The sequence below is a fragment of the Salpingoeca rosetta genome, assembly GCF_000188695.1.
Source record: "Salpingoeca rosetta unplaced genomic scaffold supercont1.26, whole genome shotgun sequence".
In the NCBI taxonomy this organism is placed as follows: Eukaryota; class Choanoflagellata; order Craspedida; family Salpingoecidae; genus Salpingoeca; species Salpingoeca rosetta.
This window is the reverse complement of record NW_004754908.1, coordinates 615,181-638,120: the sequence shown is the minus strand read 5'-3', so window position 1 is coordinate 638,120 and position 22,940 is coordinate 615,181. Positions and strand designations below refer to the sequence as shown.

General features: G+C 57.2%; 6 protein-coding genes across 6 annotated transcripts in view; 2 read left to right on the top strand and 4 right to left on the bottom strand.

Annotated features, from left to right (window-relative positions):
• Positions 1 to 912, top strand: part of PTSG_12903 (uncharacterized protein) — a 4,728-nt gene extending 3,816 nt beyond the window's left edge. The window contains exon 8 of the mRNA XM_004989986.1: positions 306 to 912. Coding sequence (XP_004990043.1) covers positions 306 to 656 — 351 coding nt within the window. The 3' untranslated portion in view covers positions 657 to 912. The remainder of the gene's footprint in view (positions 1 to 305) is intronic.
• On the bottom strand, positions 809 to 4,192 carry PTSG_09613 (uncharacterized protein; the record flags this gene model as incomplete). The annotated part of the gene is made up of 7 exons (XM_004989985.1): positions 809 to 1,185; positions 1,549 to 2,023; positions 2,393 to 2,536; positions 2,864 to 3,004; positions 3,198 to 3,267; positions 3,419 to 3,505; positions 3,807 to 4,192. 7 exons carry the CDS (start codon positions 4,190 to 4,192, stop codon positions 920 to 922), a joined length of 1,569 nt encoding a protein of 522 aa, XP_004990042.1. The 3' UTR covers positions 809 to 919.
• A 39-nt stretch (positions 4,193 to 4,231) lies between these two features.
• On the bottom strand, positions 4,232 to 6,937 carry PTSG_09612 (uncharacterized protein; the record flags this gene model as incomplete). Its single annotated transcript, XM_004989984.1, has 4 exons — positions 4,232 to 5,404; positions 5,668 to 5,869; positions 6,059 to 6,243; positions 6,550 to 6,937. 4 exons carry the CDS (start codon positions 6,935 to 6,937, stop codon positions 4,422 to 4,424), a joined length of 1,758 nt encoding a protein of 585 aa, XP_004990041.1. The 3' UTR covers positions 4,232 to 4,421.
• Positions 6,938 to 7,137: 200 nt separating this feature from the next.
• PTSG_09611 (serine/threonine protein kinase) lies at positions 7,138 to 12,426 on the bottom strand. The gene is made up of 8 exons (XM_004989983.1): positions 11,885 to 12,426; positions 10,914 to 11,604; positions 10,496 to 10,655; positions 10,209 to 10,283; positions 9,781 to 10,009; positions 9,469 to 9,554; positions 8,484 to 9,229; positions 7,138 to 8,213 (listed from the first exon to the last, which is right to left on the bottom strand). The coding sequence occupies exons 2-8, from the start codon at positions 11,597 to 11,599 to the stop codon at positions 8,012 to 8,014; spliced, it is 2,184 nt and encodes a 727-aa protein (XP_004990040.1). The 5' UTR covers positions 11,600 to 11,604; positions 11,885 to 12,426; the 3' UTR covers positions 7,138 to 8,011.
• A 310-nt stretch (positions 12,427 to 12,736) lies between these two features.
• PTSG_09610 (uncharacterized protein) lies at positions 12,737 to 21,001 on the bottom strand (the record flags this gene model as incomplete). Its single annotated transcript, XM_004989982.1, has 4 exons — positions 12,737 to 13,685; positions 13,947 to 14,240; positions 14,429 to 14,508; positions 14,720 to 21,001. The coding sequence occupies 4 exons, from the start codon at positions 20,999 to 21,001 to the stop codon at positions 12,737 to 12,739; spliced, it is 7,605 nt and encodes a 2,534-aa protein (XP_004990039.1).
• Positions 21,002 to 21,226: 225 nt separating this feature from the next.
• PTSG_09609 (uncharacterized protein) overlaps positions 21,227 to 22,940 on the top strand; it is a 3,633-nt gene continuing 1,919 nt past the window's right edge. The window contains exons 1-4 of the mRNA XM_004989981.1: positions 21,227 to 21,498; positions 21,835 to 21,989; positions 22,239 to 22,406; positions 22,632 to 22,712. Coding sequence (XP_004990038.1) covers positions 21,387 to 21,498; positions 21,835 to 21,989; positions 22,239 to 22,406; positions 22,632 to 22,712 — 516 coding nt within the window. The 5' untranslated portion in view covers positions 21,227 to 21,386. The remainder of the gene's footprint in view (positions 21,499 to 21,834; positions 21,990 to 22,238; positions 22,407 to 22,631; positions 22,713 to 22,940) is intronic.

Sequence of the window (22,940 nt, the reverse complement as noted above, 5' to 3'; positions counted from 1 at the left end):
TATATTAATATACCGCACGTTGGGGTTGAGGCACTGAGTGATTGTTTTTGTGTTTGTCTGTATGTATCTATTTATGTTTTAGAACATTTTGGTTGGTTTTGTGGTTGTGTGTGTGGGTGTGTGGGTGGGTGGGTGTGTGTGGGTGTGTGGGTGGGTGTGTGGGTGGGTGTGCGTCTCTCCCTATCTCTCTCTGTCTGCGTCGCCGTCTCTTGAATTCCACCCATGCTGCTGGGGTGCTCGCATCGAGTGTGCTCTGCTGCACACGCCACCGCTGCTGCGCTCACAATCCATGCGCGGCATTGCAGGAGGAGACGCGGCTGGTGGAGGCCATGCAGAAGCAGCACGGGCCCCTGTCCCCACACGATGCCGTGGTCAAGTCTGGAAACAAGAAGCAGATCAACCAACGAATCCACTTGGTTGCGCAGATGGTGAACCGCTTGGGCTCGCTCATGTCGCGCGTCAAGACCGCTGCCACTATCACTGCCAATGGTGAAAAGAGCGGTGACAGGGCTGACGATAAGAATGGTGACAAAGAGGCTGGCGATGAGGGTAATGACCAGGGTGGTGGTGGTGATGACGGGAAAAAGGAGGCGAGTGGTACGACTGCTTCTGGTGACAATGGTTTGGACACGGCAACAGCTGTTGTTGCGTCATGATGATTTCGCACCGTGCACCCGGTGTTCGCCACACTTTACCGTTTCCGCGTTTGTTTTGAGTGCACTGATTGCACCCTTCTTGCCTGTGCTTGAGTGTGCTTGCGGTTTGTCTGTCCGTGTCCCGGTGGGTCTGTTGAGTCGCGTGGTCGTTGGTTGGATTGTTTATTGTTCGTGCTGCGACGGATCTGTTGGCCAATAACGTGATGCGCCCACGAAAGTTAAACAAGAAACTACATAGCCTGTCATGTCAGCCTGATCATGCGTCAATCATCGATGCAATGAACGCCGTCATCCGGTGGGGACGGCTGCAGTGGAGGCTGAGGACCCACTGTCCACACCTCGTCGTTCAGGTCGCTCCTGTCCAGTTCGTCCAGCGCACGCATGGCCTGCAGGTGCTCCTGCATGTACGGCTTTGATCGCTTGGATGTGTCGTGGGGGAAGTGCACCAGGAACTCGCCACGCAGGGTGAAGAACTGAAACCGGTGGGCACGCAAGCGGGTGATGAACGAAATCTTGTTCTTGTAGCGCCCTGCAAACAGCAGCAAGAGAACCAGACGCAACGATACACATACACCGGGGTCAATGAATGTGCGGCGCACGAGATGCTGTGTGAGCATGTTTCCATTTGAAGACGTTGGTGACCCTCGGCCCAGCACTCACTCGTGTACACACACATACACAGGCACACAGGTACACCGCGTTCGCAAGTACACTAAGCACACGCGCCCATACAGCAACGTATAACCACAACCGAACAACACCAGACAACAGACAAGACAACAACCAAACAACAGACCAAACAACAGACCAGACAACAGACCAGACAACAGACCAGACAACAAAACCACATGGTGTCACTCTCTCGCACCCCAACTGACACCCCAGCGCTCACCAACGTAGTGTTCTGGATAACGCGGTAGGTTTGCGCCAGAGACCCCGTCCTTCCGCTTCACGACCACAAATGGTTCATAGAAGATGTCCTTCATCGGCCCGCCTGTGGCGATGCGATAAAACCCCTGGATGTGCGCGCGTGACTCCCTGAGCCAGCGGTAGTACTGCGTGGTTTCGATACCACGCCACCACACGGCGCGCCCTTCCATGCACGATGAGGATGGGGTGGCCAGCTCAGTGGCAGCCGGGACGATGAGTTTTGGGTCGCAGTGGAAGGGGCGTGCAAGACCAGCCATCGCCATCTTGTCCAGCTGCTGAAACGTTGTCGGGACCGGTGGTGGTGCGCTGCCACCACAACGCAGCAGCTCCCAGTGCGGCACAACAAGCGCTGGACGATCAATGGCAGCCAGTAACGGCAAATACCTCGTGACCAGGCTATCGTACAGAGATGCGCTCGGCAGGAAGTCCATGTCGCACTTGCAGGAGAAGAGAGGGAGAATAGAGAGTGTGTGTGAATGTGTATGTGTATGTGTGTGTGCGTGTGTGTGAGAATGCGTGTGTATGTGCGTGTATATGTGTGTGTGAATGTGTGTATGTGAGTGAGAGAAAATGTGTGTATGTGTGTGTGCGTGCATGTATAGGTTTGTTGTGCAGAGCTCAGTGACAAGGACTTCAGCACTGTGTCACCACATCTCTTCATACAAACGGTGTGATGCAATGTCTCCTCCCTGATTGATGGCCACCCAACAGCGGCTCCAAACACCGTGCCGAAGCACTCCACGCACTCGCCCCTTGTCAACATTGCCCTCATCCCACCACCCCTTCCACCCATCCCTCTGACTCACTGTGAAGATAAAGTTGGTAGGAGCAAGGTCGACAGCGAGGTTTCGAAGCGTGTTGATCGGGATCACCGGGGGTGCTGCTGGATCGCTTGCGCGAAAGCGTGACGTGTAGAAGTCGCTGCTCTCTGTTATGGGCACAGCCACAATCTGTACGGGGGGGGGGGGCACGTGCATGTGTGCGTGCATGCGTGCTGATGAGAGACCAAGGTGGTGCAGGGGAAGTTTGGATGTCGAAAAGGTGATGCGTGTGTGCCCCAAGCCACCTCTTGGTTGGCTACTTGCTTGCATGCAGGCAAAGGTGGAGAGGCAATCGGCTTGAACGTGTGTGTGTGTGTGTGTGTGTGTGTGTGTGTGTGTGTGTGTGTGTGTGTGTGTGTGTGTGTGTGCGTGCGTGTGTGTGTGTGTGTGTGTGTGTGTGTGCGTGTGTGTGTGTGTGTGTGTGCGTGTGTGTGTGTGTGCGTGTGTTATGGTGACCTTTGCGTTGTGACACGTTGATTGCAGTGTGCGTAGCTGTGGGTGCTCTGTTCCCGCCTCACGCACGGCAAAGACAACCACCTTGGGCCCGCGCCAGGCCCTGCACAGCATCTCAACCACATGCACTCGATCGAGAGTGCCCTGCAAATCATTGAGAGAGAGAGCAAGACAGTGTGTGTGTGTGTCGCTAATGAGCTCCTACTCATAGACAAAGGGTACAACGAGAGTGAGAAGCCTGCATGACTGTCCGAGCATGATGTTCGCGTTGTGAGGGTACATCTTGCGAGGCAGACGTAGCAAGGCAGTGCTCAAATGATCAATGACACAAGCTCACCTGTGTCACCAGCGTGACGTCCAGCTCAGATAGGGCTGCCCCGTCAATCGCATCTACAGCAACCTCGAGCCTGCAGACAAGCAATGACACACAAGTGGCTCAGAAGATGGGCCAGGCGTTGCCTGCAGGCACGGATACGCAAACACAGAAAGGCAGAGATACAGTGCAAGGCAGGCAGGGTAGACAGAAACACGCAGGCGCGCACTAAACCGTGCATGTACCAGGAGGGCGCAGCTGCGGCTGGGGAAGGGAGTCGACGATACGCATCACTGCAGCATCTCCTTGGTCCGCACTGATACAGACAGTACCTGACACGAGGACGCATGTGCAGGAGAGGGACATCCAGTGAGCATACAACAGTGCACTAGTGCACTAAGCCAGACGCGTGACAAGAGCAGGCTTGATGCATGTGTTAGTGTGTGTGTGTGCGTGAGTGTTTGTGTGAGTGTGTGCTTGAGCGTGTGTTAGTGTGTGTGTGAATGAGAGAGTGTGCGATAATGAGCTCTGCACAGTGACATGTGTTCGCCACGCACACATGCACACGCACACACACGCGAGCACACACAGATGCACACACATACAAGCACATGTGTATGGCTGTGTGCATACTCGTGGGGCTGTTGGGTGAGCTGGGAAACGAGAGCCTTGTCAACGAGAGAGGCGTTGCCTGTGATATGGAGAAGGCCTGTGTCTTGCTGGAGCACACTTGAGCAGCGCGGCAGCGCCCTGGCGGAGAGAACACTGGCTATCTCCCGCTGCTGCCGATCTCGTCGCTCGTGAAGCTCTCGCAGCGATTCCTCTGCGCGCCTGCGCTTCTCCACCTGCCGCAGCACGCCTTTGCCTTCCCGAAGGTCGCGACCCAGCAGCACATCAACCACCACCTCCGTGTCGTAGGGAGAGAGCACGGCCAGCAACACAGCCAAGCCCACCAGGCACAGCGCAGCACACAGCAGGCAGTACGCCACCCGCCGCAAGCACCGCGCACCCACCATCATCACTGCACGTGGCTTGTGTTGTTTGTGTTTGTGTGTTGTTGGGATTGTAGTTCTGACAGTTGTGTTGGTGCGATGATGTGACGGACGACGATGCCTTTGCTACCAAATCAATGAGGACTGATCACATCACCCCTGTTATCGTTATCGTAACACAGCAGGTGGCATGACACAAGCCTTACAACAACACACACACACAATACACATACACACGCAAAGGACAGGGGATGTGCTATGCAAGCGAGGCGAGGGGAAGCTCCTTGAGCAAGGCATTGAGTGCCGCCAGGTGGGATGGCGGCGTGGGCGCAATGTCCTTGAACATGAGCTCCGGCAGCTTCGCCTTGCGCAACACGTGATTGACGCGCTCGAGCTGGGTGCGGTGCTCGTTGAAGCGCGCCACCTTCACCCCGGGGCGAGTGAAACCCGCAGCAGCCGCCTTGAGATCGGCAATGGCCCCGCGCGCCACGCGAGACAGCTGCTCCGGCGTCAACAGGCTGTGACTCAAGTGCATGTGCAGAGCAACAGCAATGTAGTTGTCCACCACGTGCACGCCCAAGGCCGCCAATCTCCTCCGCTCCTCATGCGGTGTCTTAAAGGTGACCCCGTCCTCCAGCACCACGTCTTGTATGTACGCGGCTACCAGACCCTGGCCCCCAAACAGCCGATTCGCCTTTCCATGCCTGCTCCTCCGTCGCTCACCACCGCTGCCGACATCGCCTCTGCCACACGCTGGTTCTTTCCCTGCGCCGTCACCGCCACGCTCAGCTTCACCCAATACACTCGACACACTGACACGCTCGTGCGCACACTGCTCCTGCTGCTGCTGCTGTAGTTGTTGTTGGGCTTGCTGTAGCAGCTCAAGTGCTGTGAGCACGTCTCCTTGCCCGCTGTCCCCAAACCACACGAACCGGCACTCTGGGAAGAGCAGGGAGTAGCGCACGACGTTGCGCACCTTGGTTGAGCTGATGCGGCTGTTGCAGAAGGCGGGCGCCAGCGGGATGAGGAGTGAGTCACTCAGGTGGCCGCACAGCACAGAGGCGGTCACGCCCATGCGCTGGAGAGAGTGGAACGTGCGCCGCTCAACAAACGCGGGACGGGCCGTGACAAACGCCACACGTGTGCTCACGGCACTCAGCAGTGAAAGTGCACCAGGCAGCACCGTTCCTTTGGGGTACTTTGGCCCGCCGAGACCATACCCACTATGCACAAACGTATCTACGTGTGCGCGTGTGTGCGTGTGTGTTTGTGTTTGTGTGTATGTGTATGTGTATGTGTATGTGTATGTGTGCGTGTGTGTTTGTGTATGTGCATGTGTATGTGTATGTATGTGTATGTGTGTGTATGTGTGTGTGAATGCGTGGTGAGAAGAAGATGCAAGCACACACGGACCAGCCAATGCATGTACAAACACACACGCACACGCACACGCACACGCACACGCACACACATGCACGCACACATACACACTCCGTGCTCACCATCAATATCAGAGAGCACGTGGACATCCGGTGGGTGGTCTGCGTGCTGCTGACGATACTTGTGCGCCTTCTCAGCGATGATGGTGTACAATCGCTGCCTCAATTGACGGTCAGTCATGTGCTGGTCCAGGATACGTGACAGGTTGATGACGGATGACTGCAGTTGCAACTTCAGTTCAGATAGCTCCTCGGGGGAACATGACTACAATACACGCACCAGGAGAGGCATGATCACAACAGGAGAGGCATGATCCCAACGTAGCCAAGTCCACACGAACGAACACCACGTCGAATGCAAACACAAAGGAAGAGTGGGCTTTGACACTCCACACTTGAACAGCTGCACACATACACATACACATCACACTCTCGCGCGCACTTGCGAGCATACCTGAAAGAGGCGGAGAATGAAGAGCTCTCGTGCACCGCGTTGCCTTCTCTTCTTCGAGCCACATGCGCATTCAACCAGTCGAGCCTTTGTGGCCACGGTAAGATCGTGGCCATGAAAGTCGGTAAACTGTGCCAGCAAGTGTGTGTAGTTGAGTCCACGCCATCCGTGGTGGTCGCGGAAACGGGCTATTGGCACAGGAGATGTCACCGCGAGCATGCACGCACGTTGAGAACAGCACGTGAATGTAACCACATGCCGCGAAAAGAGACGCATCAAGCAAGCAGACAAAGCACATCACACACACATACACACACAAAGCACATCACACACACACATCACACACACATCACACACAAAGCACACACAAAGCACACACACACACACGCACGCACACACACACACACACACACACACACACACACACACACACACACACACACACACACACACACACAAGCACATCACACACACACACACACAATGTGCCTCACCAAACGCAGTCTTGATGTCCATGTGCCGGGCAATGGTGTTGCCATCGAGCTGCAGCTCCGACATGATTCGAAGGATGTCTCGCTCATACTTGGATCGCAGGCGCCGTGCCTTGAGGAGCCGATTGATGGCGGTAATCTTGATCGCCTCAGCCTCCGGCAACGTGTGCCAGGACCCTTGCTCATCATCGTCTTTTTCTCCTCCTTCCTCTTGGTCGTCACCCTCCTCATCCTCCACCAGCGTCAACACGTCTGTCCCGCTCACTACCAGCTCCTCGTCACCTTCGCCTTCGTCTTCACTTGGCGACGAGCTTTCCTGCTCCTCCTCCTCCTCCTCGTCCAGGTCACCAACGCTCTCGTCATCCTCCATCACAAAACCGCCATCTTCCATGGTGATTGTGTGTGCGAAATGCGCTTGTGCCAGTCCTTCCAGTGAAAGATGGACCTATCCCATGCACGTGCAGTGTGTGTGTGTGTGTGTGTGTGTGTGTGTGTGTGTGTGTGTGTGTGTGTGTGAGTGTGTGTTTGCGTCGCCTTCCAGTCTCTCCACTCCCCCCCCCGACTCCTCGTCTCGCGCACGACTTGGCGAATCCATGATCGCGTGTATGGACTGGACTGGACTGGACTGGACTGGACTGATGCAAGGGCACGCATGCCTCACACACACACATACAACCAGACAAGCAAGCAAAGAAGCAGGCACAAGCAAGCAGGCAACTACAAGCGAGCGAAGGAACATGTGCATACGCACACGCACGAGCGTGTGAAGCAGCACAGCAACGACGACAACGACGACAACGACGACAACACAACAACAGAGGGACGTGGAAGCAGGAGAAGACGACGACGATGACAAGGGAAGGTGCAGAGCACGGCCGGTACCCACATAAGGATAACAGCGGGGAGAGAGAGAGAAACAACATCGCACAAAGAGAGGACAGCCAGCGCTCATTGCACACACACACACACACATCAAGCAAGGTGTGGAAAACAAGGAAGGGGCAGCAGAGATATGAATGGCACGCTACAAAAAGACAACAAGGTCAAGCCATCATCATCATCATCATCATCATCACTGAACGCCAGCACCGTGTCTGTGTCAGTAACACGAAAGGGAGGCCGGCCAACAAGACACACGATGGCGACCAGAAGAACAGGTGGGAAGCGGAAAAGCACAAAAGAGTCAAATAGGTGACAAGCGACACAGGCAGGGGAGTGGGGAGGGGGGAAGTTGAACTTGACTTTCTGATGTGTGACGGGACAACAACGTAACATAAAACAAAAAGGCAAAACGGAAGGAGACTATTGGTGGCTCCTGTCGAGAATGGAAGAAGAAACTGGCAGTGCGTGAAGCAGGCAGGCAGGCAGGCAGGCAACCAACCGGCCTACCAGCTGACCAGCCAACTCGACCGACAAACCAACAAAGATATTGGACAGAGAGGGATGTGGCTGTGGTGGTGAGTGATTACTTGCGCAAGCAGAGCTTCTTGCCCGACGGCCCCGTGGTCACGGGATGGGAGCAGTAATAATCAATCAGCTCAGGTAAGCTCTCAAACTTCTGCTTGACAAACAACTTGTACAGCGTGCGGTTGTCGCTGGTGATGCTGGGCGTCACGAGACCGTTCCAAATCTTGTTGTTCTCAGACACCATTGCAATGGCATAGCATCTGCACGCGCGCAAGAGCACCGAGAACAACAACACAAAGCAGGTGTGGGTAAGAAGAAGAGGGCGTCGGGGAGTGGAGAAGAGCATGTGAGAGGACTGCCACATGAATACCACAAGCACAGAAACGCAGAAAGATACAGCCACGAGCACACACGCACAAACACAAACACAAGCACAAGCACAAGAAGACAAGCACAAGAAGACCCGCACGAAGGCAGGCACACAACCACCACCACCACCACCACCACCATCATCATCGCCACGCACGTACCCTGGCTGACTGGAGGACTCGCGGACAAAGAAGGTGCCGACGGGCTTCCCGCGGAGGTTCCTGGCTGCCTCCTCACGTGGGAGATCGGGGCGGTACCACGCATAGTCAAACAGCGCCGGGCGACGCACAAGCGGGTCCTCCACAACCTTGGCAGAGCCCTGCTCGCCGCCAAAGTAGCCGTCGTTGAGGAAGGAGAAGTTGCGGAAGACGCCCTGGTCAATGTTGGCAATCGCGTACGGGTCTGCCGGGGACAGGCGCGTGTCTGCTTCTGTAAACTCGGGATCGAAGCAGTCTGCGTTGCGGGGATCATTCACGCGCGGCACGTACGGCGGCTTCACCTCGCGCTTCTCCAGCTTCGCCCAGTCGATAATCTTGAAGAAGGGGTGTGCCTTGACATCCTGCTGGCCAGAAGGGCCGCAGCCGAGGCGGTGGCGCGGGTCACGCGTCAACAGGCTGTCCACAAACGCCTTGCAGTCTGCAGACAACCGCGAGGGAAACTCCACCTTGTGGTGCAGAATCTGGTCAAAGAGCTCCTCCTCATCATCGCCCTCAAACGGCGAGTCGCCAACAAGCATCTCGTACACGAGCACGCCCAGCGACCAAAAGTCGACAGACGCGCCGTAGGGCAGCTCGCGGATGATCTCCGGTGCAAGGTAGCCGGGGGTGCCGCAGAAGGTGGTTGTTGTACCCGCACCCCAAATGTTCTCCTTACACATGCCGAAATCAGCAATCTTGATGTGGCCATCCTGGTAGGAGGAGGGGAGGTGCAAGGGAGAGATGCCATGAGGAGGGGAAACATAAACAACGCGAGTGAGTGTGAAAAAAAAGAGTCTCGGAACCGAAGTACGCCGGCTCCACAAGCACGCTAACGCATCCTTGCGAACGAATGGTGAAGCCCACACACGCACAAACACGCACGCACACAGACAGGGCACTGTCGCGACCACACACACACACACACACACACACAACTGAGTCAACTTACGCCAGCGAGCATGACGTTGTCAAGCTTGAGATCACGGTACAGGACGCCATGGCTGTGCATGTACCAGAGGCCAAGGCAAATCTCGCCTGCAGCAAAACCGGAGGCAGGGGCGACAGCACACAGGTGAGCACATCGGTTGTGCGTGAGCGTGTGTTTGCATGTGCTGCACGAAGCACACACGAACAAGGCTGTGACTCATCACACAAGCAAGCAAGCACAAACACAAGCACACGCACACAAACATGAAAACACTCACGCACACATACACGCACACACAAAGAGTCGCGTGGACGTGCACACCCGAGTGTGTACCTGCGTAAAAGGCGGTTTGCTCGTAGCTGAAGCGCTTGAGCTTCTGGATGTGGAACATGAGGTCACCACCGGTGACAAACTCCATGACAAAGTAGAGGTGCTCTGGGGTCTGGAAGGAGGCGACGAGGGTGGTCAGGAACGGGCAGCGGCTGGCCATGGCGAGCACGCTCCGCTCCGTCATGGTGCAGTCCACATCGTCATCCTCAACAACCACCTCTTTCTTCAACACCTGCAGGCATCGAAAGGGGAGCCACGTATCAAAACAAGAAGGGGGCGGGGGCGGGAAAGAGAAGGGTGTGCGTGTGTGAGTGTGTGAGTGTGTGTGTGTGTTCCCAGCAGGGATGCATTAGACTAAACACGGACAACGAAAAAGACATGTGCGTCGCAAACAAGCAGGAGATGACACTGGGGGAGGCAGAGAGGCGCACCTTGACAGCGTACACGTCACGTGACTTTTTGTGTTCCGCCATCAGCACCTTACCGAAGCTACCTTGCCCAAGCACCTGCACCAAACATCGTCACACACACAAAAAAAAAAAGGCCATGAGCTGGCAGCTAGGCGCCTGCACCATTATGAACACAGCCGTCCCCACACACAAACACATACGAACCCAGGCATATCCACATCCACGCACAAAATACACGCACACTCTTTCTCTTGTCTACGCCGTCACACACATAAACACCAGCAAACATAAGCACAGCGTCAACGTACTTTGAGGTATGTGAAGGTTGACTGGTCGACTTTGCCAAAGTCCTTGGCAGCTGATTGGGTTTTGGAGAGGGTTTGCGCACGTGATTCACTCTTGGCAGGCTCCTGGGCAGGGGCGGGCGCGGGTTTGGCTCTGCTTGGCGCCGGCGGCATCTTTGCTTGTCTGTTGTTGTTTGTTGGTGTGTGATGATGTGAGGCGCACGCGCGTGTGTCGAACGGCATGACCACGACACGGCAGCACAGACCCACGACAAGCAGGGGCAACCGCACAACCGGGAAATGGCTGCATTCCTGGTGACAGACACACGCCCACACATGCCCACATACATACACATACACATCACGCGCACCCGCCCACACATGACGCGCACCCACCCACACACCCACACCCACACACATACACACGCACGCCCACACTTACGCTTGTTGGCCGCCCTTGCGCACGCTGACTTGAGTGTCATCCTTGACCTTTGGCCTGAAGGGGATGTACTGGAAATCGCCCTTCTTAGCGTCGAGGAGGCGGAACCAGCCCTCGCGGTGGCCATCCTCAAACAGCTCAGCCAGTGGGAAGGTCATGGAGCCCATAAACTGCGAGCGCCGCAGCTTGCTGTACTCGGACACGACGAGCTTGAGCTGCCTGTTCTCCACGTCGCCCGTGCGCACCTCCCAGCGGAACGTCTCGTTGAACATGGGGTTGACGGTGTTCTTGCGGACATTGGACTTCTTCTTGGTGGCCTTCTCGTCTGGGGTGAGCCAGATCTTGAGCTGTGGATCGGCGGTGTTGTTCTTGTTCATGGCAATGAGATCGCGGCCCTCGCGAACCGTCACGGTGAGCACGCAAAACGCAGACGCCTTCTGCACGCGGATGTCCAGGAAGAGGCGGCCGCGGTTCTGACGGAAGGCACGACGGGCAAAGCCGCGGCCAAAGTGGCCCACGCCCTTGAGCGTCATGGACTTGTCTGCAGACCCTGTTTGCGTCTTGAGTTTGGCAATGGCCTCGTCGATGGTCATCTCGCCCTCGGCGACCATGCGCATGGCAGCGATACGGTCATCCTGGCTCAGCTTGGACAAGTCTGAGAGGTTGAAAGTGTCGGCTCTCTTTGCCATTGTGACTGCCGAGACAATACGAAAACCGGAGATGGGCCAGGGGGGGGGGGAATGCAAACAGCAGGCGTGGCGAGGGCGAAGGGACATGGGGCATAGGGAGACGGGATGTCGTGAGATGGGAAGGGTCTGACAGCAGTTTAAGACGATTGTGCACACAGACACACACACGCACACACACACACACACACGCACAGAGAGAGAGAGACACACACACACACACAGACACACACACACACAGACACACACGCACACGCAAGGCGCAGCAACAGCGAAAGCAAAACGTACAGGGTTTGTGTGTGTGTGTGTGGGGGGGGGGGGGGCTGGCTGGATGGGCGGAGATGGGGAAAAGTTGGAGGGGGTTTGACACAGCGTGTGAAAAAATCAAACGGAGACAACAAAAACCCAACACCAACAATAACTGCTACACCAACAAACAGAGGCAGCTGCGCGAGTCTGCTGCTGTGATGTGAGGCTAGAGAGGAAGGAAGGAGGCTGGGGGGGGTTGTCTGCTTTGGGCCCAAAACTGTAGTGATGTGATGTTGTGACGTCCGGTCAAGCACGCAAACACAAGACACAGAGACGATGTCGCAGCTGGCTCGCTCAGCGATGATGATCCGGCGCGGTTTTGTTTGTGTGTGTGTGTGTGTGTGGATGGGAGGAGGGGGTCAGGCTTGTCTGTTGTGCTGCCGTGCGTGCTGCCGTGCTGTGCTGTTCTTTTGGTTGGCTGTCGTTCCGTTGAAGGCCAATGGTCAAGGGACTGAAAACAGGTACCCGGTACTCCAACACAACTATTTTTTATTGTTGGTATTAAAATACTTTTTATCCTGTCTGTAATCTGGTCGTGTGTGTGTGTGTGTGTGTGTGTGTGTGTGTGTGTGTGTGTGTGTGTGTGTGTGTGTGTGTGTGTGTGTGTGTGTGTGTGTGTGTGTGTGTGTGTGTGTGTGTGTGTGTGTGTGTGTGTGTGTGTGTGTGTGTGTGTGGAGGTGTGTGTGTGGGTGGCTGTCTCTCAGTGTCTGCTTGTGTGTGTTTGTGTGCGTGCGTTTGTGTGTGACTGTGTGTGGCTGTCTCTCGGTGACTGCCTTGTCTGCCTGTGTGTGTTTGTTTGTGTGGCTGTCTCTCAGTGTCTGTATGCGTAGGCTACCGCGGCGTCGTTGAACGCGGTGCATACGAGTGGTGGCCACGGCCTTGCTCTCGTGGTCGCGACAGTGACCGTGGCCGCCGCGTGGGTGAGTACCCGTCCCTGCTGCTGCTTCTGCTGCTGCTGCGCTCACGATGCTGATGGTGCTGGTAGTAGTGGTAGTGTTGGTCACTGTCATGGTTGCGCTGGCGAAGGTTGTGGTGGTAGTGGCTGTCGGACGAGGAGCGCCGCGTCGGTGAACGGGCAGCTGCGTCGTCGGGGCCGTGAGAGCGAGCACTGCCTCTGTCGCTCCTGTTGCTGCTGCTGATCCTGCTGCTGCCCCTGCTGTGGCTGAAACTGCTGCTGCTGCTGCTGCTGCTGCTGAGATTGCCGTGTGTGGTATGCTGCTGGCTGTGCTGTCCGTGGTGGTACTGGTAGCGGTGGTCATGTTCATGGCGAGGGGCCTCATGGCCGCGAGCGGCTGGCGATGGATACGAGTGCGACTGGCCCTCGCGCACCATGGAACCACTGCGAGCACCGCGCCCATGAGCACGCCCGCGTCCCCGCCCTCGTCCCCGTCCTCCTTCTCCTTGCGCGCCCAGCCCAGCACTGCTTCGGCCTTGCGCATTCGCCCGATCAAGCTCGCCAAGCTGCAGTCTGCGGTAGTCGTCCACATGCATGGACGGCGCACGCGAGCTCGCTCTGGTCGACGCCTCCCCGCGACCCGGGCGACGTGTTGCTGCTACTGCTGCTGCTGCTGCTGCTGCTGATGCTGCTGCTGCTGCTGCCGATGGCGGGCGGCGGGTGGATCGTGAAGACGGTGGTGGTGCACCTGGCTTGGTCACTGAAGACGATGATGGCGATGGCGATGGCGACGATGACGATGGCCTCAGGTGTGTTGTGTCGCGGAACTTGAACCGCTGGGGGCCGCCTATGCCTTCCAGCCGCAGCGCTTCCCCGCTCGCCGTCCTGTCAGATAATGGGTGAGAGAAACATGTCAGAATTGTTTTGGCACAGTGACAACAAATGCAGCAGGGAAGATGGGGGAGAGGGAGAGGCAGGGACGGAGAGACAGAGAGACAGAGGTATGTATACATGTTTACAGGAGGCCCAGAGAGGAGGCGAAGAATCACGGCACAGTAATTAATATGCACACACACACACACGCACACACATGCACACACACACACACACACACACACGCACACACACACACACACACGAGCGCACCGTGTTGGTGGGGCAGAGTCTGCGCTTGATGAGAGCCTTTGGTTTCGGCGCGCTGCGTCTTGGCGTTCCTTCACTGCACGAAGTTCAATATCATAACGATCGTTCACAAACCGCGCTGTGGCCTCCATGTCAATACACGCCGTCAGCGACTTAACCTTTTCTGGGCTGTTGTCGCCCGGCCAGTGTACGCTCTTGTACACGTACAGGGGAAACTGGTCTTCCATGCCAAGCAGCAACGGCTGCCGGTCCGCAATCACGTAACAAGCAGCAGGGCGCAGGCGTTCCAGCGCAGCACTGGTTGGTGTTGTACGGCCGTGTTCCAGGGAAGCATGGGTGGTGTATGCGTGAGTCCAACATGAAAACAACAACACGTGTTTGCGCTACACCTGGGCATATATATGCACGTGTGGGTGTTGTTGTGCGTGCGTGGCTAATGTCAAGGCTGATGACCAGCAGCATGACGCGCGTGCATGCATGCTCACCGAATGCGGGGATATGTGCACGCATTGGGGTCTTGAAACGGTCGGCCCTTTGCCCTCAGGCATGTCAGCGCGTTGTACGCCTGCAAACATCAACACAACAGATGCACACGCACTTATGGTGAGCAACACCAGCCGTAAATTCACACACAACACGCTCACACACACGCTCACAAACACGCTCACACATACACAACAAACAGCAAAACCAGCCAACCAAAACAAAACAAATAAAACGAAATAATGTAAACACGAGAAGCAATCACAAGCAACACATTTCACAAAGCAACCCACCTGCTCCAGTTGGGCGCGGTCCTGCGTGACGTCGGTGGCGGCATCAGAGAGCAAGAGCAGTGCACTCTCCAGCACCTCGTCGTAGTCGTCATCGTCTGAATCTGTCGCGTGTAGCATCAGCCGCAAGCCTGTTCCAACCACCATCTCCACTGCACTGCTCAGTGCGTGGTTGCCTGAGACGCCCAGGGCGTTGGTCGGGGCGTTAGTAGTGGCAGTGGTGGTGGTGGCGGCGGTGGTGGCGTGAATGGGTCCAATCAGCCCGCACAGTGCAATCGCTCGCACGAGCAGCGGATGCGGGGTGGTCAGCGTGTCTTGTAGGCGATCAAGAAGACGTGTGCTCCAGCTGTGCATGCATGCTTCGATTGCATTCGAGTCCGGCAGAAAGCTGGCTGACGCCGATGCTTCCAGTGACGCTGCTGGTGGTGGTGGTGGTGGTGCTCTCGCGTGAAGCAGTAGGAGGCAGTGCAGGTACGCAGCCGCCACCCGCGCGTTCTCGGCTGCACTACTTTCGTCCCCTTCACTGTCCTCTAACGCACCCGTGCCTGGAGTGCCTGTAACAGTGCCAACAGCAGCTTCACCAGCGCCCCCAGTTGCATTCAGAGAGGATGACACGGTGTCTCCACTGTGTTGTGCCCGCGTACCAAAGGCGGCACACAGCACGGCCTGCAGCACGAGGCCCAGTGGCACGCTCGTGCCGTTCTCACAGGGTATCTCAGGAGCAAACATGTTCACCAGCGAAGCAGGTACTGGATGACGCAGAAACGCGGACACGTGTGCTGGGGGAAGCGCAAGCACGATTCCCGACAGCAAATCAAGCGTCGCTGCCGCTGCCGCAGACTGTGGGTTGCGAAGCGACAACGCCAACATGCACAGCACCAAGCACATGTTGTCCTGGGACACCACCACCGCCACCACCACGTCCTCCACGTCCTCCGCCTCCTCCTCTTGCTCCTGTTGCTGCTGCTGTTGCTGTTGCTGTTGTTGTTGGTGGTACGCGACAACAGGCGCGATGGCGCTCAACCAGGGGAGTTGGTGCAGCATATCCTCCTTGGACACCATCAGATTGCCGTCTCCGCCCCACACGTCAAAGCCAAAACATTGAGGCAGTAGCTGGTGGCCACCACGCTTCTCCTCCGTGCAGGCACCTTGCTCATCATGCTGCTTGTCACAGTTGTACATGGAATGCACAACACCTTCGTCATCATCGTCATCATCATCTTCATCTTCACCATCATCATCATCATCATCAGTAGCTGCACTGTCACTGCCACTGCTGTCGTCCCTGTCCTCGCTGTCATCATCGGTGTGGTCACTACCAATTTCACCACCACCAACATCACCAGCACCACCAGCACCATCACTATCATCATCACCCTCTTCCATCTTCACGCCGCCCTGCTGCTGATGATGCTGCTGACTTTGTTGTCGTCGTTCTTGCTGGCGCTTGTGTGGTGCGCGCAGCCTTTCGAGTTTGAGAATGGTTGCATTGGAGAGGGATGGCGTCAGGGTGAACACAGCGCGGAGAAGAGCGTGCATGCAAACGCCTTCTGCACACGCCGGCATCACCAGCTCCTGCACAGCGCATCTGTACGCATGCTCAACCTCGCGTTGAAGGAGCCGCACAGCCGCTGATGTGAGTGCACACGCGCACGGAGTCTCTTTTGTATCTGGGCGCGCGGCAGAAGAGGCCTGCAGGTGTGATTCTGCACGCACGCGAGAGGTGAACATGGACGTGGATGTGGAGGGGATGGAGGCGGAGGCAGATGGCAAGGTTGATGGCATGCTGGACGTAACAGTGGCAGTGGACGTGGAGGATGCGAGGAACAGCATCGTGCGTCGAAATAATACGAGCGCGGTGGATGACGTGGACTGCGTTGCCTTCATCAGCCGTCCAAGCAGCTGGAGCACATGGACATGGGGCTGAGCGTGCACCGCCAGAAGATGCTGCACTGCAATGGCAGCAGCGGCCATATGTGCGCTGGCACGTGTCAACGCCCTCTGCTGCAGCTGCTGCAACATGTTCGACTCATGATCGGAGCAGGAGAATGTGGCGGGCGGAAGGTGGTTTCGCACAAGCGCGCACGCAGATGCATACAGCTGACGAAGGTGTGCCGTGCGCAGCGTCACGGGGTGCACGCCCGATTGCGCAAGCAAGCTCAGTGGCTGTTCCGTGCACACAAGCTCATTCAAGTGCAGGAAGAACACGGCGAGGTTGCGTGCATCCACGTGATGGCGGCTGTTCGGGTGGAGGCGGCTCAGCAGCAGCGCCAGCACATCACACGCCTGCTGGGAAATGGCAATCAACACACACTGGTCGAGCTCTCGCTGTTCCAAGCAGCGGCCAGCACTGCCGCCGCTGTTATCGCCACCACCTTCTCTGCTGCTACGTCTTTCCTCTCTCCTCCTGTCTTCAGCCCCGCTTCCAGTAGATGCATCAAGATCACTCCAGCTTCTGCGGCCTTTGTCGTCTCTGGAACCGGGGCGGTGCCGTGGTGGCGACTGCCGCTGGTGTCGTTGGTCGTGGTGGCGATCGCGACGGTGGCGCGGGTTGTGCTGGTGGCTACGGTGACCACTACCATCGCCACCCCCTCTCTCATCATCGTCCGCACGGCGACCACTTGCCCGCCTGCCATCACGACCGGTGTTCCGCTCATTGCCGCGTTCATCGCCATCGTCATCATCGTTCTCTGCTCTGTCGTTGACGTGCACAGCCAGCGCCTGCATTCCGTATGCAAGGGCGGCGCAAATGTCGTGTGGCGCGCGCTCAACCACGAGCCCCAGTCGCGTGTCGGGCGGGAATGATGATGGCGCAGCGCTCTGCAGCCATGCGCGCACACGTCGCAGGCGATACAGCAGTGCCAGGTGCTGGCTGTCGGATGCGTGCCTGCTGTGTGCACCACGTGACGCCTGGCTGCGGCACCCGTGTTCGCGCGCGCGGTGCCGGCTGTGCTCGTGGTGGTGATACTGCTGGTACTGGTGCGACGATGCACCTGAAGGGTCGTTGTCGAGGGCTGACGGGGACAACTCATTGACGAGGGAGCCAATGGACCGAATGGTGCGCAGTAGATCGCCGGGTGTTGATGGCGTGGGGACAGCCCACTCAAGCAGCTCCTTCACAACATCATCGCTTCGTCGCGACTGCTTGAGAATAACAGCGAGCGACGCGGCATGGGCAGACGCCGCCGTGCCTGCCGGCAGCTCACGCGCACACATGAGCACAATCTTCTCGCACAGCAGGCCAAACACAGCCAGCGTCCCAACGTACGCCTCTTCCTCACTCGCACTGTCCTGAGCGTTGGCATTGTGGGCTGGCTCGTGACTGCCGTGGTTGTGGTTGTGGTTGTGGTCGCGGTGGTGGTGATTGCGGTGGGAGCCAAGCTCCTCCTGCCAAAACGCCTCCGCTGAACGCCACGGGCTGCGGGCATTGCCACTCGATGTAGAGTCAGCACGAGGGCGCCCGAGCTGCCTGCTGTGAGGTTGTGAGGTGGGGGAGGCGTGTTGTGCATGTTGATCGCGGGGGTTACGGCGTGTGTCACCACTACTGGCGTGCCCGTTGCCCCCAGCGTGACGGCGGTGGCGTGTGCTGTCTGTGGCAACAGCATCATCATCGTGATTGCGGTTGCTGCTGCGCAGTTGCTCAGCGTGGAAACCCTCCATGCGCCGGAAACAAGCCATGTACGCGCACAGCAGCCAGTCCACTGCACCGAGGTAATGCAGTACTGTCGCCAGCGTGTGCTGGTGCGCGTCCGTCTCCACAAATGCGTATGTGTTGCGCAGGGCGAGCAGGAGCGCGTGTGTGGACACGGCGTCGCTGCCAATGTCAAACACGGCGTGCACGGGGCGGTGGGCCATGAGCGTGTCAGCCAGCATCACGCAGTGCAAGTGCTGCGAGATGAGCATGGCCAGCGCGGTTGGCGGGCATGCGATTGGTGGCGGTGGCGACGGCTCTCGTGAGAGCGCATGTGGCGGTAACGTGGGCAAGGACGGTGCAGCAGCAGTCGGGGCTGGAGCATGGCTGCTGCCACTGGTGGTGGTGGTGGTGGTTCCGTGTGTGCGGTGAGATGAGGTCGTGTTGCTGGTGCTGCTTCCGCTACCGCTGCCATTGTGGGTTGAGTTGGCGGTGTCAGCGAATGGTTGTGGCGCACCCTTCCACAGGCACCAGCCAGCTGCCGCATGTGCATCACGCATGCACACGTCACGGGCGCCAAGCAGATACGCGTGCGGCGGCAGCAGCGTGGTGATGTCGTTGTCGCCTCCTTCAAAGTGCAGCTGGTCGCCAAGGGCCCTCAGCTGCACCACAAGCACGCGGACCACGGGCAGATGGCGTGCAAGATAGAGCAACCCTTGCCGTGAGCGCAGCAGCAGCAGCAACAGTGTCTTCATGCGGTTGTAGGCATTGGCAGCGGCCACATATGGCACGTCCTGCACACGCCACGCCCCGCCGATGCACGAGTCCGTCGTTTGAGAACGCGAGCCATTACTTGCACTGCAACTCCTCCTGTATGCATTGCAGCCACTGTTTGGATCACGACTGCTGTTGTTACTGCCACCGCTGTTGCTGCCACTGGTGCTGTCGCTGTCGCTGTCGTGAGGAACGCTGCCACTCGCCAGATCTTCCTGCTCGTGCTCGAGCACGCTGTCGTCGTTGCTGTCCTCCGCCTCCTCAAGAAACGCGGCCAGCGAGCTCGTGAACTGTGTCAGCTTCGCAAGCAGGCCCGTGCTGTGCATGAACAAAACGCACTCGTCGCTAATTGCAGGCACACCTGCTGGCAGAGATAGCGATGGTGATGCTGGTGCTGGCGGTGGTATTTGCGGTGCTGGTGGTGGTGGTATTGGTGGTGTTGGCAGGGGTGCTGCTGCCGTGCGTATCCTCGTGTGTTCGCCGTAAAGGTGCTGGCACAGCTCATGCAACGTAGTATACCCAGAGCTGGGGCTGTCGAGCTTCCTCTCCATCAGCACAAGCAAGCGTGCAAGCCTCAGTGCTGCTTCAACGTCCCGCGTCCACTCCTGCTGTCCAGCATCGTCCGTGGTGATGATCGTTGGTGCTTGTGTGCACAAGTGCTGCAAGAGGGACAGCCATGTTTCGCTATACTCGGTCGGTGGCGTTGCTGCTGTTTGTGGCGGCGTTGCTGCTGTTTGTGGCACCGCTGCTGATTGTGCTGACTGTACGGTTGGTGTTGATAGCGTGGCTGCAGCATGGGTGGGAGAGACGGCGGTGGTGGGAGTTGCGTGTGTCAACTTGGCTCGCTTCGCTGTTGGCGGGCCATCCTCGTCGTCGTGGCCGTCATCGTGGCCGTGGCCGTCGCCCTGCTGAACGGCTTGCTCGGCCGCGGATAGATGCTGTGCATGCACCCGACTGCTGCTGCTTCTAGTGCCGGGCGACATGAGCTGTGCCGAGCGTGAGTCAATGGGCAGTAGCAGGGTGCGGGCACCAGAGATGGTGCGTGCTGCTTCGTGCAGGATTTTGGCGCCAATTCGACGGAAGCTGGTCGCCTCGCCCTGGATGAGTGCAACGGCACACGCGAGGGCGCCGTGGTTGATGAGCGTGCCGGCAACGGACAGGCCAGAGCTCAACAAAGCTGTGGCGAGAGCTAGTCCCATGGTGATGCCGTTGCTGAGGATGGCGGGTCCCAGGTGTGCATATGAAGCTGGCCGAAGGCTTGCCAAGCACGCAGTGCACAGGATGGTCTCCGCGCGCTGCAAGAATTGGGGTATCGCAGCTGCAGACGTGCTGGCAGTGCTGGCAGTGCTTGTTGTGGGGTGGCCTGCATTTGAGTCGGGAGGCTGAGCGCGGATGTGCTGAGCTGCTGCTGGAGATGGTGGTGCTGCTGCCAGTACACCGGGAACGTACAGCCACGGCAGCCCAGGGTCGATGGTCTGGGAGACGGTGCGAATGAGCTGCAGCTGGTGCTTTGTGAGGTGATCCGGGAGGCTGCGAGCATCGATGGCTGGCTGCATGCATGCTTCCAGGGCTTGCAGTGCAGCGTAGAGCTTTTGTCCCGCTTTGATTGTCTCGGTGATTGTCGTCTGGCTGATGTTGGTGGCAGCCACGCGCCGAGGGACACCTGCATCCACGGCGCCCTCACTGCCAGCGTAGTGAGCCGTTAGGGCATCGATGAGCGGCTGGCAAGGGCCGTCGCCGACAAAATAGAAGGAACTTGGCGTCCTCAGATCTGCTGGCTGTGCTGGGTTTGAGTCTCGCAGCACGCTGTCGAACACCTGGCCCGTTGCCGGTCGCGCCGCAGCTGTTGGCGCCAAACTGGCAGCATGGCGCTCATCCATTCCTCTGCTGCAAACAGTGTCAGCAGTGCAAGGGTGGGACTACCAGCCAACTTGTTTCCCCTTTGTGTGTCATACGTGACAAAGGAGCGTACTGCAAAAGGACGGGTGCTGTGTGTCGCGGGTGTTGCCAGGTGTGTGTGTGTGTGTGTGTGTGCATGGACTGCGTGGGCCAAGTCCGTCACGTGCTGCCAATGCTGGAGCGCGTATTGTTGGTGTGCTGTTGTGGTTGTGTTCATCAAAAGTCAAATTTGCCTTGCCTGCAACGGATACAAACAGAGGAAGCAAGCAAGCAAGCAAGCAAGAAGCAAAGGAGGACACCAGCTCGCACCAAGCACAAGCCAGAGCAAGCCAGAGCAAGCGAGAGCAAGCAAAAGAAGGTCACACCATGGCCCGCTGCGCGCTGCCTGTGCTGTTGCTGAATCTCAACTGCGAGATGCTGTATGTGATTGAGGAACGACTTGTTGCACAGGGTGTGGATGCAGAGAAATCAGCCAGAGGTGCGTTGCTGTTTGATGTGCGGTGGTGTATGTATTTGTTGTTTTGTGTGTGTGTGTGTGTGTGTGTGTGTGTGAGTGCCTGTTTGTGTGTGTGTGTGAGTGTGAGTGCCTGTTTGTGTGTGTGTGTGAGTGTGAGTGCCTGTTTGTGTGTGTGCGTGTGAGTGCGTGTGTGTATCTGTTCGCATGATGCTTTGTGGAGTTGTGGTTGGTTGTTGGTCACAGGTGACTGCCTCGCTTTCAACCCACATGTGCATGCGCACAACTACCCTTTCACACACACACACACGCGCGCACGCACGTTAACAAACACCAACACAAAACATCGCTGGCATGCAGTCCGAAGTGATCTTGTGACGGCCATGTTTGATCGTGAGTTCATCGAGACGCTGTTCAAGCCACAGCCAATGTACGACCAAGCACAGCTCATGTCCATGCTGGACCACTTTTCCCAAGCAAGCATCATTCGCCTCAATGCCAAGAGCTTGTCCAAGGTGCTAGACTGGAGTCTCGAACGCTCATGTCATGTGTGCGAGATTCCGGATGCCATTATTTGAACCAGTGCATTTGTGTGCATTTGTGTTCCTCGCTGATTGCTAGTTTGTGTGCGTTGCTTGGTGCTTTGTTGGCCCTGTGATGTGACAATATGACATTTGACATTGCCCTGTGATGTGACAATATGGCATATGCCATTGACTGACCGCCGTCGCCCCCTGCACCTATCCATCCTTGATCGCTTGCAGCTGTTTGACTTGATGATCATGACAGTCAAGTATCAATTCTCCTTATGCAAGTGCGCAAAGGAGATGCTTGCAGTGACCCTGACCCATCTGGAAGTGGTGCATGACACACTGCACCTCTCCCAGTCGTGCCAGCAGCTTGTTGAACACACCATCAACCTGGTCAAGGAGGTGCGCCCCATGCATGCGTCTGTGTGCATGCGTGTATGTGTTGTGTGCGTGTCAGAGGTTGTACATGTGCGCGTGAGAGGTTTTGTGTGCGTGTGAGAGTTTGTGTGTGTGTGTGTGTGTTTGTGTGCATGTGCAAATGCTTGTCCTCATGTTCATCCTGTTATTCCATGTGTTACATCCTCGCATGCTTCCATCCAATCCATTTGTGGACTGGGCAACCGCCAGCGGTACGGCAGCTTGAGCACGGGCACGTGGCAGAGGATTCGGCACGTCATCGGCTGCGTTCTTCAGGACAAGCACACACGCGTACGCTCTTGTCGTTTATCTCATTTCATTTAGCAGGCGGTGCAAAGAAAGTACGGAAACTGACAGGTGTGACTGCACATTCCTTTCCTCACAGCTTGCACATGCGCGCATTGTATTGTGTTTCTGTGCGGGGGGTGTGTGTGTGTGTGTGTGTGTGTGCGGGGTACTACGCTGTGGAGAAAAAAAAATAAACAATTAAAATCCCCATGGGGGGGTTAAAAAAAAAAA